Source organism: Micromys minutus (assembly GCF_963924665.1).
Source record: "Micromys minutus genome assembly, chromosome: 26".
Lineage (NCBI taxonomy): Eukaryota > Metazoa > Chordata > Mammalia > Rodentia > Muridae > Micromys > Micromys minutus.
This window is the reverse complement of record NC_137961.1, coordinates 18,790,024-18,806,789: the sequence shown is the minus strand read 5'-3', so window position 1 is coordinate 18,806,789 and position 16,766 is coordinate 18,790,024. Positions and strand designations below refer to the sequence as shown.

Below are 16,766 nucleotides of genomic sequence, written 5' to 3'. Positions count from 1 at the left end.
GAACTTTCTAAGTTGGTCATATATTCTATGTTCCATCCTGATTGAGTGTAACCGTCTTCTTCTTCATGGTCACCATTATTCCGCTACATGATGGAACTTCAACTCCACTATCAGCTCCACACGCTCCTGTGTCCCTTAATAACATGATACCTCTGCTCATCCCAGTTGGCCTCCATATTGTTTCAGTTGGCTGGAGTAGAGAGTAGAAGAGTCAACCCAAGTTCCCCTGGCAGTTCTGATTCTCATGGTCTCTCGCTCTCTCATTATTTATTTATTATATATGAGTACAATCTAGCTGTCTTCAGACACACCGGAAGAGGGCATCGGATCCTATTACACATGGTTGTGAGTCACCATGTAGTTGCTGGGATTTGAACTCAGGACCTCTGGAAGGGCTGTCAGTGCTCTTAACCACTGAGCCATCTCTCCAGCCCTCTCATGGTCTCTTGCTTTACTTAGTTTTGTCATGAAAATTCTGGACACTTAATAAATTATGGCATACTCTTCAACCATATGTGTAACTGTGAATAGAAGCTATTCTCAAAGCAAGTGAATTTCTGCTATGTTCTGTAGCACAGCGAAGTCAAGCCATGCTTGTTTGCCAACATGTTTGCCTGCTGGGTTACCAAGGCCATCCCTCTGTCATCCTTTCTCATTCTGTGTGGTGTGGGGGCTGCATCTTCCTAACACTGGTCACTCCTCTCATACTCACCTTTTAAATAACTGCTCCACATTCTAACATTAGATGGTGTCTATTAAAGCTTGGCTCTGATGCAGGAGCCAGACTTACATCAGTCTTGGCAAAATTAGGTGTTTAATAAACGTATGGAGGAGTGATGTCACTTGCTCCTGAGACACTCCCTTTTAACTGCTTTTTACAACACTCCTTGTTCTGACTTGAGCATTTCTTGCTGTATTTTCTGCTATTCCCTCTTGGCTGGTTTTGATCCTTTTAAGTGAACAGCGCTGTCCTCTCCACATGACCCTGCTGAACTATTTTCCATCTCTACTCCACTTCTGGAGTGCTTTCTAATCATATTTATGTCTTGAGTCACTCCTTAAGTGTAACAGACAATTCAAACCTGTCCTGCAATAGTCCTGTCTTCCTGCAGAATCCTGTGGCACGTTTTCTTTTTCTTTCTTCCCTCTCTTTCTTCCTTTCATCTGTCTGTCCATCTGTTTCTTTCTCCCTCTCCCCCTCACTCTCTTACCAGGCTAACCTAGAACTCAGAGAGATCAGCCTGCCTCTGATTCTCCAGTGCTGGGAGTAAATGCATGTATCACCACTGCATGGATCCTCTCCTTTCCTCTCCTCTCCTCTCCTCTCCTCTCCTCTCCTCTCCTCTCCTCTCCTCTCCTCTCCTCTCCTCTCCTCTCCTCTCCTCTCCTCCCCTCCCCTCCCCTCCCCTCCCCTCCCCTCCTCTCCCCTCTTCTCCCCTCCCCTCCCCTCTTCTCTCCTCCCCTCCCCTCCCCTCTTCTCTCCTCCCCTCCCCTCCCCTCCCCTCCCCTCCCCATCCCTTCTCCTTCCTTTTCCCTTCCCTTTCCCTTTCCTTTCCCTTCAACCCCTCTTTCTTCTTTTCTTTTTTAACATAGCTTTTTATTAGCATCTATTCATTATACTTAGGGTTCTGTTAAAACCTTTTCATACATATCTGTGATGTGCTTTCATTATATTTACTGTCATGTAGCCTACTGTTAAAGGAATTCTGTGTTAAATGATGAGTTAATCAGCACAAATGTTTGAGATTATGTGGAGGACATCTGCTTCTTCCTCATGTATTTAGTCGATCATCTGTATCAATATGGACTTAAGGATAATATTTTATATCCCAATACTATGCTTATTTTCCTCTAGCTTTGGACATTGGGAGCTCTTTTGTCGTCGTTGCTGGGCTGTAACACATTTACTTATCAACACACTCTTATCCCTCTCCTATACCTGAAAATTCCCTTGATCTCCCCAAACTACCTTCAAGTCTGTTTTTGATGATCCAGGGAGTCTAGCCAACATGTTCATGGGTGACAGAACATTTTTGTGCTCACTTGCATGTGTACACTTAATGTCTTTCTCCTGGTATAATTATTTGTGTACACGTCATACCTTGGACCTCCAGATATTTGGTTCTCCTTGAGTCTTCCTTCTCCCTAGTATCACTTGCCAGGACTCAGGACTTCCTTGAGCCCATTGCACACAGTCAAGTAAGAAAGGAAGATTTGTGAATGAATTCTGTGGGGAAGAGGGAAAGATGGAGAATGTCTTCTTCTTTAATGTAATGTTCATTTTAGTATACACACACACACATATACATATTTAAAGTTACGAAGATAGTAAGTACATGGAGAAGTCATATAGCCTGTGCAGTTTCTTCTGTTATTAACATCTTGTGACATTCTTGTCACAATTGATGAATTTGATTGATAATATGGCTCTGAGCTCCACTCCATATGACATTTCCTGAATTTTAAAGCAATGTGCTATTTCCTGTTACAGTATCTCATCTTGGATACAATATTACTTCAATCCTATGCAGGAGCTTATCCCTGGAGCACAATAACTCTCCATTTCTCAGCAGTAGTTGCCCTCCTGTAGCTCTTCATCTAGGGCTGGGACCATGTGGAATTTCCCCTGTTCACACTGACATGCAAACTGTTGTCATTATTATGGTCATGTTCAGGCAAAACCATACTGTTCACATTTTTTTGTGGGTGCATTTTTCTCTGTTGTGCCTAACAGTCAATTCTCTAATAGCAGGCAGCGAGACTCTGTCTCTTATGATCTTTTGGTTTCTCCTTCCGTAATTTTCCCTGGGCATTATGTGTCAGAATTGTGTTGGAGAAATACCAGTTGGAGTTTGGCAGTGCATAGTCCTTGTTTTCTGCATTTTGACCAGTTGTGGATCTCCATAATATCTCACATCAATACAAAAAGAGGCTTCTTTAGAGAGGGGTGAGAGCTACCCATGTCTGTGGATATGAAGATACATAATTAGAATACAGTTACAAATGATATTGGTTTAAGAAGATGGCAGTAGTATGTTCTCCTCTCAACTCTATGACATCTCTAGTTATGGATAGTTGGTAGGGTTACAGTACTAGGCAAGAACTCTCCACTATTGATCAGGTGTCATGTCCAATTAGACAGTTACCCACAATGTAAAAGTGTCACTATTACCTCGCTTAGAATTCTTAGCTTAGCGGTCTTTGACAATGTATGGAGTCACAGATTGGCCATTGTAGTAACATATGGAAGGGATTTTACCACCCTACGAAGCCTATATTTTACTTCTCTCTCATTCTGTGTCTTTAAATTGTTGGAAACCAAGACGGACTTACTGTGTCTATAATCTTACCTTTGCCAAACTGTCACTAAAGGGGATTTTCACATGCTGTTTACTTTTATTTACAATACAAAACCAATTGTATTGCCAATATAAATTCTATCATGTGTTTGATCATTACATTTTTATACTGACAACAGATTGAAGGTTTTGATATTTAGTTTTACAAAAATATATCTTCAGACATGTCCATTTGATCTTTTTTCTCTCTCAAATCCTTTGTTCACCCAGAGGACTCTCCACTACCTCATGGAACACTTACCATCATGTTTTTTCCCCTAGCCTACATATGCTCTACAAGGAACTCACCTTTTAGATCCTAGCTACAAAGCTTTTCAGACTTTACCTTCCAAATACTCCTGTTAGGTTTTAATTTTTTTTCTATTTTTATTTCTTTACAGATCTAAGTCATGCTCCTATAGCCTAGCAACTTTATTTCACCTGTCTTTCAATATTTTAGTGAAATACTGATATTTCCCTTCAACTATTTCACCTTTCCTTAAATATTTGGAGGTCTGAGCTGTGTCTTAAACTCTCGAACCTGCAACAATGTGATGCCTATCTCGTAATGGGTGTTCCATAAATACTCACTGAATGGGTAAGTGATTTGCCATAGGGGACAGGCCAGCCACCTGGTCCAAAAACGCCACTCGAAATGCGTGCTGACTCACATTCACTCAAACATACAGTCATTTCCTACCCAAACTTTAAAAAGTGTTTAAAGGGCACTTAAAAATGGACTTAAATCTGAAATAAATTTAATTTATATAGAACACATGATATGTATACTCACATGGTCAAATAATACCATGGTAGTGGACTTTGAAATGCATGTCAGAGGTTTTAAGCATTATCTTGGAACATTGGTATTGCTATGAATAGCTGTAGTATACTGCATGAAATCTATGTTCTCATACAGTGCCTGGCTATTTGGGAGAGGACATTAACCAGAATGCAATCATTATCATCGTCCATGCTGATAAAAGGAGTCATGGCTCTGTATTATGTCATTTGCTTCAAAATTCTTAATAAGGACCCTAAGTGAAGTATTCTTGAGAATCCCCATTTTACATTTTTTATGTTTGAAAATAATCTTGGATCCGTGTGTGGGTTCCCTTTCTACTGCACACTGATCCAGGATAGCATTTGCTACATTCAGATTGAGATATTTGTCTGTGTGTACCTGGTCAACACCCCGGTCAATGAACTGTTGCAGTTTGGATGGGGGAGAGGGAGCTCTTTTAACTCTCTCTTCCCCTTCTTCTCTCTTTGCCCATCTCACTCATTCCCTTCCTCTCCTTTTCCTTCACCTTTTCAGCCTCCTCCATACATCTGCTATTGTTCTGGGTTATGAAGAATGTTGTGGATAGAACATCACATATTCAAAGACATGGATGAATTCTGAATTTATATTGTAAATAAAAGTAAATAACATGAAAATTCCCTTTCCATAACACCTTTTTTTCCTTCCCATTTGTTTTGTTTTTTTTTTCTAAACAAGTTTTCTCTGTGTAGCCTTGGCTATCCTGGAACTCACTCTACAGAACAGGCTGGTCTTGAACTCATATAAGTCCAGATTCACCTGCCTCTGCTTCCCAAGTGCTGGCGTTAAAAGCATGCATCATCACTGCCTGACTTACACAACACACCTGAAAAAGTAAGACTACAAACACAGTAAATAAATCTAGGTTTCCAACAACTTGAAAACAAAGCAAAGGAAAGACAGAAGCAAAAAAGGTTCCACGCATTTATCATCCCTGCTGGAGGCCCAGTGGGCTGTGTGAGAAGGGGGCCAGTTGGCCCTTCACTCAAGCACTCTCTGTTTCATGTGTTTGCCCCTTGCTGGCAGACTGTTTTAAAGGCACAGGTCTGTGGGCACATAGCATATTACAATGGTTGAGGCTCTGGTGTTTTAAAAGACCATAGGACCCTGTCTCTGATTTCTGAGTCTTAGAAGATTTCAATATTTGCAACAGTTAGAATCTTTTGATACCCAGGAGATGTCCTAGAAGCTTTAATTGTGAAAATTGCAAAGGTGTTAGTGGTGGAAGCAGTTAGAGTCAGTCACCACTTCAGGTTTCTCAGCATAGCCAAGTCACAAACCCATGTGAAGAGATCTTGTAATTTAAGAAAGCGGTTGAAGCGAAGATGGCCTCTACAAAACCTTTTAAGAGTTTTCCTCTCAAAATCATGATTGGCTCCAAGCCACACAGATAGAAACTTCCCAACCTTCCACACACGTGTAACACTTTATCTTTGTGAATAGCTTGCTGAATTTAAAGACGTGAACTACATCTACAGTTCACTTAGATGAAATGAAGATTCAACTGGACTGTTCTTTGTCTTTTAACAACATGATACTTTCATCTTCATGACCTAAAAGAGTTAATACTGTATAAATGAGAACTGGCAACCTCATGATCTTGCTAATAAAGAGATACTTGGGAATTCTTGGTTCAGTGTTTTTCTTGATTTTGTTTTTAGAATCAAACCAACAGACTGTGTCAAGAGAGGCCACAAAGATCACTGTGTTCCTTTAGTACCCATAAGTTTGCTTGTGTTTGAGTTTTCTGCAGGGTCTTATTTCTAATTTCCATGTTAACACAAGGCTTCTGAAACAAACCACATTACCAGACACTATAGCTTTCTCTTCCTGTGTTGGTCGTGAGAATTTGTCTCAATTCTGTTTTAATGACAGTCATTTTTCTCTTCTTACATATTGGATAAAAGGTGGTAGCTAAGCCTCAACAATTCAAGTACAACCCTTCACTCACGTTTGTTCAAGGTTTCCAGAGTGGGAAAATATGCTGAGGCTATGTCTGCCTTTTCAAAACTGACGGCTAGTTTCCTATACAGAGTAGATATACAAAACACCTCATGATATCTTTCTGTATCATCTATTCTGCATTATTTACAGGCTTTAAATAATTTTCATGTATCACTTCACATACATCTTACCACAACTCTAACAGTTGAACAGGGCAGATAAAACTCTAATAGGTGATGGATGATGGTCAGTTCAGAGAATTGCAGAAGGTGTTTTCTACAGACATGTATTTGGGATGCGGGAGAAAACAGGGTCATAAAGCTAAGCTTCCAGATTCCTCCCAGGAAACTCCATTTTAATATGAGAGCACTATGGCTGGCAGCCAACCACAAATGGTGATGCTGTCGCAATATAAATGTCATACATTTTTGTGACATATGTTCTGGTGGTACCAGATGACACTTTGAACTTCTACACTGCACTGTTAACCTCTTGACGGTAGGAAATCCTGGTTATTCTTTCTTCCGGCTTCTTCTTAATCTTATTTTCCAACAGGAATTTTAAGACTTGACCTCAATACTATTATTAAAACATGGCCTCATTTCTCTTTTCTGGAAGGGATACTCACAAATATAATTTAGTGTTAATTCCAAACTACTAAGTCCTAGTTTTTACTGATCCTGAGACTGAATTTATATAGTCAAAGATCTTAAAGCCCTGTTTCTATTCCTCTGGCAAAAGATGATCAGAATGGTCAGAGCCCACTTTTGCCTTATGATGAGTTTGTCCTGAGATGGGTGGTGATGCTGTCTGTCACTAAGTGTTTCATGTTTCTATAGTGATTTCTATAAAGTTCTGCTTCTTAAGCTGCATCCCTGATCCCCATCTCTGTCTGTATTCTTTACTTTGCTTATAGATCCTTGTGTCTTCACAGTGAAAACTAGACTTTTAGAGAAACCTCACAGGTAGCCTTTGCTTCCACTTTTCAGAAGCCAAGGTAAAATGTCCTTCCTCTCCTCCGAGCTTATAAAGTTATTTTTCAGAAATATGTACATTTATTGGGTATCATCAGTAGTGAATCATCATATAATTATATACATTGATGATTCCAATATGTCTTCTTCTTCTTCTTCTTCTTCTTCTTCTTCTTCTTCTTCTTCTTCTTCTTCTTCTTCTTCTTCTTCTTCTTCTTCTTCTTCTTCTTCTTCTTCTTCCTCTTCCTCTTCCTCTTCCTCTTCCTCTTCTTTTTCTTCCTCTTCCTCTTCCTCTTCCTCTTCCTCTTCCTCTTCCTCTTCCTCTTCCTCTTCCTCTTCTTCTTCTTCTTCTTCTTCTTCTTCTTCTTCTTCTTCTTCTTCTTCTTCTTTTTCTTCCTCTTCTTCTTCCTCTTCTCCCTCCTCCTCTTCCTCCTCGTCTTCTTTTTCTTCAAGAAAATGTTTTCTAGTTCCGAAGCGCAGTTAAACAACAGGACAGTTCTGTGGTTTTCTTTCAGTACCGTCAACTCCAGGAGAATGAATGCAGAAGGCTTGGTCAGTGCTGATGACTGGATTCCCAGTTGAAGAATAAGAAAAAGGAAGGTCAACATTTAGAAAGAAAAGGATTAGTTTAATTTTAATGAAATCACGTATACAGTACTTGATAAAATTTAGAGCATCTTAGGATCTTGTAATATTCTTGAAAGTACCAAATGTTGAACACATAAAATTTAAGAATTCTATTTATTCCAGCTCACTTTGTGTCTATACAATGAAAAGGTGTCTGATATTCCCTCTTCAGGAACTCTTGAGTATGTGACCTGCATGTGATGCCCAACTCTCCCCTGCCTTTTCAGCTCGTCATGTTTGTGCTGCAGCTGGGCAGTGCCACATTTCTGCTTACAGAGCCTGTGATCAGCGCCATGACCACAGGGGCTGCCACCCATGTCGTCACATCACAAGTCAAGTATCTCTTGGGAATAAAAATGCCCTATATATCCGGACCACTGGGATTCTTTTATGTGAGTTTTCTTTTTTTTCTTTTTTTGTATAAAAACACTTTATTGAAGAACTGAAATTGAGTTAGATACTATCAACAATTCCCATTATTTAGTTCTATGAAAATATAATACTTTCATTATGTGAGTTTTCTATGTGTCTCTGTTGTATAATTTGGGTATATGCTTCACAAATTGAATTCAAAATATGTATTTTGTTTAGTTTACTATAGGACCAAGAATTTTCTGTACCATTAAAAGTTGGGTTTAAATTTTTAAAAATTAGGATGTTTTAAATGTGATTGGGGTATGAAACTAGTTTAATGAGTACAATCTACTGACTTTGGAAATCATTTTTTATAGTGAATAATTGAATATAAGTAGGGTGTTTGGTGAGAAAAAAAATAGCTAGATGGTTTGGGGAGTCAGATCTGTTGCCAAGTTCTAATGAAATCCCTCTCCCAGGCTTTTGATCCACTCTATCACATTCTTTCAGAACTGTGAACTCCAGTAGGGATCAAAACAGAGGTGTGGTTGGTTTTGGTGACTGGAGCCCAGTAGCAGACAATCAGCTCCTAAAAACTGTCTGAATTTGAGAGGAATGACTGACCAGTTTCAGCATATTTTCGTAATAGCTTTTCATTGCTCTTGTTTTCTTTGGAGACTTGATGAAAAAAATCCATGACTGTTTAGGGCTTTGCATTCAGTTGGAACCTTATAACAGCTACAGCAAATATTCAATCAGTGGACTTCATGGCCCAAAATCTTCACTTTACTTAGGTTTATGCATTGCTGTGTTCTAATATTAATGTTTTATAGCAAGCGTTGTGCCACCCTTAATCTTAAAGCTAATTGTCTTACTGAGCACCCAGAAGTACAGTAACCCAATGGTCTAATTTCTGTTTTGGAGGTGATGGCTGGTACTTCTCAATTTTCCATGTCCCAGAAGGGATTCACTTCATATGTATATCATTATGTGCATTATTGATTTTCTTCTTCTTCTTTTTATTGTGTGTATGTGTTTTCTCATACGTGCAGGCACATGTGTGAGGAATATGTATGTATGAGGAGGCTCTGTTTGACTTTAGTAGTTTCCCTCACTTGCTCTCTAATTCTTTGGGACAGGGTTTCTTACCGAAACCACCGTTCATAAGCATGGCTTGTTTAGCTAACTATATTGGTTTGCTCTGGAAATCCTTTCTCTGTCTTCTAAACCCTGGAATTAGAAGCAGGACCCCCTTGCCTACCTGGCAGTTACAAGATTTAGGGATCTGATCTTTTTGCCTGCATGGCAAGCCCTTTAACATCTGAGCCATCTCCTGAGCCCTGCTGATTATTATTCAAAACAGATTTCAAATTTTAGAGTTACTCTTATCAAAGTGGTATAATGTTTCTACGAAATTCTATCTAGAAGTTTCAACATATTGCTATCTCACTCCACCTTAATCATTGCTAAGTCTGGTTGTTACTGGTTTTCGTTTTTGTTTTTCTTTTTTAAATTGGATAGTCTCTGTATTTACATTTTAGATATTATCTCCTTTCCTCCTCTCCCTCCCATTGCCTCCATGAAGGTGCTCCCTCTCCCAACCACCCTTTCCCACTTCAGCCCCTTGGCATTACCCTACACTGGGAAAAGGAACCTTTGCTGGACCAAAGGCTTCTCCTCCCATTGGTGCCAGACAATGCTGTCCTCTGCTACATATGTACCTGGGGCCATGAATCTCTCCATGCGAACTCACTGGTTGGTGTTTTAGTCCCTGGGAGCTGTGGTGGGTTTGGTTGGTTGATTCTTTTTGTTCCTCCCATGGGGTTGCAGACCCTTTCAGCTCCTCCAGTCCTTTGTCTAGATCTTTCATTGGGGTTCCTGTGTTCAGTCTGATGGTTAGCTGCAAGCATTCTCCTCTGTACCAGTATGGATCTGGAGGCATCCATATCAGATTCCTGCCAGTAAGCACTACTTGGTATCAGCAATAGTGTGTGGGCTTAGTGGCTGCATATAGAATGGATGCCCAGGTGAGTCAGTCTCTGGATGGTCTTTTCTCCAATCCCTGCTCCTCAGTTTGTCCCTTTATTTCCTCTCATGAGTGCTTTGTTCTCCCTTCTAAGAAGGACTGAGGTAACCACCTTCTGGCCTTCCTTCTCGTTGAGTTTCATAATTTCTGTGAATTTTTAAAAAATAACCAAATGTCTAGTCCTCTGGATGTGCCAACCAACGGCACAGCAGGACACAGGAAGATAGTATAAGGAGAGATGCTGTAATTATAGTATAATCTCAGAAACAAAAGGAAAAAAAAGATTCTAAATACTGCGCATACACATAGATAGGGAGTTCTCAAAGACTTAATAAAAACCCTATTTTTTCTAAGTGTGAGAATAAGAGAGATATGCTGGCATTCTACTTGATGGTATTGTATACATGAAGTGTTTGAGACATTTGTCAGCACTAAAGAGAAGAATTGTTTGCCCTCCTGAAACTTGACTTTTAGACTATAAAATAGAAATGACCGAATACATACAAATAAACTCAAATTGGAATGATTGTTATGAAATAAAAACAACCAGCTTGGTGTTTGGAAAAGACACAGCATCACTTATGCTAAGGCCTTTCCTCTGGTGATAAAATAGTAAGAAAGACAGTAATTGGTGGTCTGGGGCTGCAAGTCAGTTCTGAAGTTTTGTTGCTTAGGTAATATGTGGCTCAGTGATTCATTCATTGCAAGAAAGCTTAAAATCAAAACAAGAAACCTGGAACTGTGCCTGAAAGCAACATAATTCCATGCTCCAACTCAAACAAAAGCAGACCAGAGTAGCTGTAAGCCAGTAGATGACTGGCTAAGAGTTAAGACCTTCGGTGACTCCCAGTCTACAGAACAAAATAAAATTGGAGAAGATTTTGCCTTGACCTGCCTGGGAATGGACTGTTAATCCACACATGTGCAGAGGAGAAAACACATTTGGGTTAGAACTGAGCCCTGCTTTTGTATTTCCACTTATACAGATGATCTGATCAGCTTTGTTTTCAGAAGTCTGATAAAGAAACAGGCCATGCAGACTTGGGAATGGCATTGTTCCCCACCGCCCCAGCTGTTCCTGTGTGGACTTGCTCATCACGGAAGCATGTGTATTCCTCTTTCCCATTTTTTTTTTTTTTTCTGGTGAGGTGAACTGCAGGTTACTTTATCTTGTCTAGATCAAACACTGTGGCACCTTTGAAGACCTTTTGTAAGATCCTACACTGACACCAACTCACAACCAGGTGCATGTGTAGATTGCAGCTTTTAAATTCACATAATTCAGCTGCTGGAAGATGCGATGGCTTTTTTCTTTTCTGATAGAAAAATGTAAAAATATGTGAACTCTCATTGCTCTGTGTCAGAGGGGCCTGGACTCTCAGGCTGGTCAGAAATGAGAGTTCTTTGCTCTTGGTCAGTGTGGTAGCACACTTCTGTGCCAAAAATTATAGCTATTCAAGACAGGAATGATACAACTAATAATCTGAGCACCTGAGCAACGAAAGAAGGAAAAAATAACGTGAGTCTGAGATTGACTTGGAATGTATAGCAAGTTACTGGCTAGCTTGAGCTACTTGGTGAATTACCAGACAACCCATAGTGCACAGTGTGACTATCTAAATGCATAGTGTGGCTATCTAAAAAGAAGAAAATGTGGTATTTGAGTATTAGTTTGAAAATTAATCTGTTCACAATGGATATCTTTACTGGGGTGGTTGAAAAAGAGTTTCAGGTCAGATCAGTTAAATCTGGTGATCAGGATGTAAATCTGATCTTGCCCCTGATTATTTAAGCTGCACCTGAAAGAGAAGGCCTGACTCAGCATTATCATTCAGAGCAGATAAAAGGCCTTGACCATCTGATCTCAGTTCTTGGAGGAAAGTCAATGGGCACCATTTGGGGGGGATTTGCTTTTTGACTACTTTCTTTTGAGTTTCTTATACACTGCTTAAAAGCTAACCAGGTTGTGGGGAGAAAAGAACCCCACCTTGTCACATAAAGTATAGAATATTTTGTAAGAATGCATAATGAGCCTGTCACAAATTTTATGGCCTGGGACACTGGTTTTTATTTTTTAAAAAATCACGTTAGCGCTTATATGTGCTCTAATTCATCCCATCAGTACTGTCAATTTTGAGAGGAAATATCGTCTTCTCCTTTTGTTCTGATCCTCAGTCTGCAGTAGATATAACTGTCTGATGCTACAACAGTGGGTGCCCAGTTCCTCCTCCCTCAGGGATGCCCATCTGTGCAATAAAGAAAAGTCTGTTATCTAAAGTGAATTGATAACACCTCTGTCTAGTGGCCTCTCTGAGCTGGAAATGGGACACTTTTAGCAAATGATTTAAGTCAGATCCATGAAGTACTACAGCATTAATATTATATATATCTCTCTGTGTATGTATATATATATATATATATGCTATAATATAATGTATATATTATACTAATATACTACTATCATAGTATCATTTATATATACACATATACACATATGTGTAATGACTATACATGTAATGAATATATCATATATAATGAATATACCATACATATATACTTACATATATGTGTGTGTATGTTTGTATACACACACACATATGAAAAGGATTTAATATAGTCACTTAGAGGTTGTGGTCCAGTCAATCCAACAACAGAGAGGCCAAACATCTAGTTGTTCAATCCACGAGGTTGGATATTTTAGCTGTTCTTCAGTCTACACTGAACTCCTGAAGAAGTAGGCTGTTAAACCAGTGAAGGCATTCCTCCACATCTGGATAGGTGAACTGGGCATCAAGAGTGAGCAGAAGCCGGGAAAAAGCAAGTTTCCTTCTTCTATGTCTTTTCTGAAGGGTGGCACCATAAGGTGTGGTTAGGCTCTGGCTGCCTGTCTTCTTAACTGATGACTGTAATATTGTGAAGGGTTATAAAACAGACTGGGACACAGCTGTTCAATAAATGTAAGCCATCGCCTTCTTAGAGGTAATGAATATAAAATCCTAGATTCTTCAAGCTCCTGGTTAAGTAATGAACACTGATACTTTTCCTCTGTAGAGGATTGTTTTCAGATGCACAAGATGAAGCAGCAGAGTGAAAGTCACATGTCCCTTTGCAGCTTAAACATCACGGTGAACTGAAAATGTGTAAACCTTGAAAGTAAATATTTATTTAATTTACATTGCAAATGCTGCCTCTTCCTGGTCCCTCCTCCCATAGTTCTTTACTCCATCCCCCTACACTTTACCTCTGAGAGGATGAGTTCCCCCTCCCCAGAATTAACCAGTTCCTGGGGTATCAAATCTCTTGAGGATTAGGCACATTCTCTTCCAGGGAGGCCAGCCTACTATTAGATCTATGCTGGGGGTCCTTGGACCAGCCCATGTATGTTAATTAGTTGGTAGCTTAATCTCTGGGAGCTCCCAGGGGTTTAAGTTAGTTGACATTGCTGGGCTTCCTATGGCGTTGCCATCCCTTCCATTTTTCTAGCCCTCCCCTAGCTCTTCCATAGGGATCCCTGATCTTAGCCCAATGGTTGGCTGTAAGTATTTGCATCTGTCTCTGTTGGCTGCTTGTAGAGCCTTTCAGAGGACAACCATGTTCTATTCCTGTCTACAAGAACACCATTGCATCAGTAATAGTGTCAGGATTTGGTGCCTGCCCGTGGGATGGATCCTATGTTGGCCCAGTCACTTGTTGGCTATTCCTTTAGTCTCTGTTTCATTTTTGCCCCTACATTTCTTTCAGACAGAAACAATTCTGATCCCAAAATTTTTAAGGTGAGTTGGTGTCCCCATCCCTTCACTGGGGGCCTTGTCTAACTCTTTAGGTTCCATATCCCCACTGTTGATCATTTTGGCTAAGGTACCTGAAGATTCAGCTATATTGCTCCTGGGCATATACCCAAAAGATGCTCCACCATTACACAAAGACACGTGTTCCACTATGTTCACAGCAGCCTTATTTGTAATAGCCAGAAACTGGAAGCAACCCAGCTGTCCCTCAACCAAAGAATAGACACAGAAAATGTGGTTTGTTAACCCAATGGAGTACTTACTCAACTATTAAGAATGAAGATATCATGAATTTTTCAGGCAAATGGATGGAACTAGAAATTATCATCCTGAGTGAGGTAACTCAGATCCAAAAGAATATATACATGCATTGTATGTACTCACTGATAAGTGGATATTAGCAAGAGTTCATAATACTCATGGCACATCCAACAGACCATAAGAAGTTAAACAAGAAGAAAGGCCCAAGTAAGAATGCTTTAATCACACTTAGAAGAAGAAGCAAAATAATCGTGGGAGGCAGAGGAAGACCTGGGTGGGAGAGGGGAGGAGTAGGTAAAAAGGGGAGCAGATCAGGTATGGGGGGATATAGGAGAGAAGGCCAGAGGGCCAGGCCAATGAATAAAAATATTTACTTCCCGGGGATGGGGGACAAAGGTGGGGCATCCTCTAGAAAGTTCCAGAAACCTGGGGTGTTGAGAGGTTCCTAGGATTCAACGTAGGTGAAAGTAAATATTTTTGCTGTTAGTGAGAACTCACCCTGAGACTTGAAGACACACTATATTTTAAAACTTATCTACAATTTTCCATTGATTCAGCCCTCAATCTCCTCTACAATTATATTCTCACTTGATATATTATGTGCTATGCTTTAATAGATTGGAGACAAACAGAAACAGTCATGTTAGAAGGACTACTCTGTCTTGGAGTCCTGGTTCAGCAGTTAAAGGTCTTGTCCTGCCTTTCTGCAGAGTCAGGTATTTGACTCATACATGAGCTGGTTCCCCAAACACAGAACAGAGAAAACCTTAATTCTTTAGAATGAAAAAAACAATGCGGAAAAACAAAACAAAACAAAACCTGAAAGATGATAAAGTGTGTCTTAGTAGTAAGGATGTTTACCCAAAGAGCATAACAAAAGTGACAAAAAAAAATTCCGCATTCATATTTGCACATATGGAGTCCCCTGAGCAGGTGTCATTGTCAAGCCTGGACCAGCCCATGGCGAGTGTGGCAAAGTTCATTTCACCAGCCTGGCTCTGCGTTTCTTCTGAACACCGATGCGCAGCTCTGTGCATGAAATTCAAGAGGGAAGGCAAACTTGGCCATCTCTCCAAGGAACCCCCTTGGAAAGTGTCTACTCTCAGCCTTAGAAATGCAGCCTTTCTGAAATGGAAAACAGTTTCCTGTGTGCCTATACTCCCAGAGTATGAGCACAACACTGCCCTGCCTCGCTGAACACACTGAAAAAGCAAACCCCAAGAATGTTCATAAAGTGGAATATGAATGTCAGAAGGGAATCAGAGCCCACTTAACATTTTCTTTTATAGAGAATGAGATCACAGCCAAGTGTGTACGAATGAAGTTTATATTTGGAGAACAAGTCTACTTTGAAGATACAGACCCTCTGGGACTCCAAATCAAGAATACACTCTGGTGGCTTATGAACGGCTTCATTTTCTTCACATTATGTCGTGGTGTTTCTGTTGTCAGTTGCAAGAATGCCAACATACCATAAAAAAATAACATGACAATTAGAAAGGGAGAGAGGCAGAATGATTATCTGTAGCAGGATTTAGTCAGTATACACTGCTTGTGAATGTGGAGCAATCCCATGGACATTTACAATAAAGGTTACTTGCAAATTTTAAACCAGACAGCAAGTATTTTTGCAACGCAACCATCTTGGGCTAAGCGCTTTCCATCAGCCACAGTTCACTGAAAAAAATGCACCACCACAAAACCCAGTGCTCAAGTAATTCAAATTAAGCTTATTTTTCTAAACAAGGGATGGCTCAGGGCCAGGTGGGCCTTGGTATGCTTGGCTGAATGTTAGATCCAAGAGAATTTTTCTGCCCATGTTGTCTCTAGCCACTTGTCATACCATGTTTCCCATTCTGGCCTGAGACTTCATTTATCTTTTGAAGCAGAGCAAAGGGATCTAATCCCAGTATGAGATACAGCTGTTGATCAGAAACTTAAATCCTTTCCTGTAAAAACATATAGAATGTTGCTTTTCTCTCCTTCTTTTGCATTAATGAAAAATGTAACCTGAGACTGATACTCGATATTTCTCTCATTTCTGTTGGTATTTGTATTCACTAGTTTGGGGCATGGGATTATAAGAAGCTTATCAGCACTGAGTTTAAAGTATTTAATAATGTAATGGTATTTAGGCAAAGCTGATAGGAGACATCCAGGTCTGAGAGGCAGGGAAACTTGTTTAGACAGTAGTTTGGAAGTGATGAAAGATGGATTCAGAGAGCTGTGAGCTTATTAGATACCTGGATTCAAATATCACCCGGTTGAAAGCAACTCCAAAGGAAGGGCCGAGCTGAGGTAAATGAGAGGCAGGTGGGTAAGTGAACCCCTGCTATGGCTGTTTTCCTAAGAACACAACGATATGGAAATATTTTCATGACCTCCATACTGAGATAAAGAGAGTAGCACCCCTTCTCAATTAAAGGGCTACTAGAGTAGATCTATTCAGCAGTTTTTGCTGGCAGATTCATAAGCATTGAGTTGATAAATACTATCTATGTGGAGAGATATGAAGCTGGGTAGGTGGATGCACACACACACACACACACACACACACACACATACACACACACACACACACACACACACACATACACACACACACACACACACACACACACACACACATAC

The 16,766-nt window shown here is 40.0% G+C and overlaps 1 protein-coding gene across 1 annotated transcript in view; it reads left to right on the top strand.

Moving 5' to 3' along the window:
• SLC26A7 (solute carrier family 26 member 7) overlaps positions 1-16,766 on the top strand; it is a gene marked incomplete at both ends in the record, with an annotated part of 104,134 nt that overhangs the window by 35,984 nt on the left and 51,384 nt on the right. The window contains one exon of the mRNA XM_080938554.1: positions 7,934-8,098. Within this exon, the coding sequence (XP_080794680.1) occupies positions 7,934-8,098 (165 nt within the window). The remainder of the gene's footprint in view (positions 1-7,933; positions 8,099-16,766) is intronic.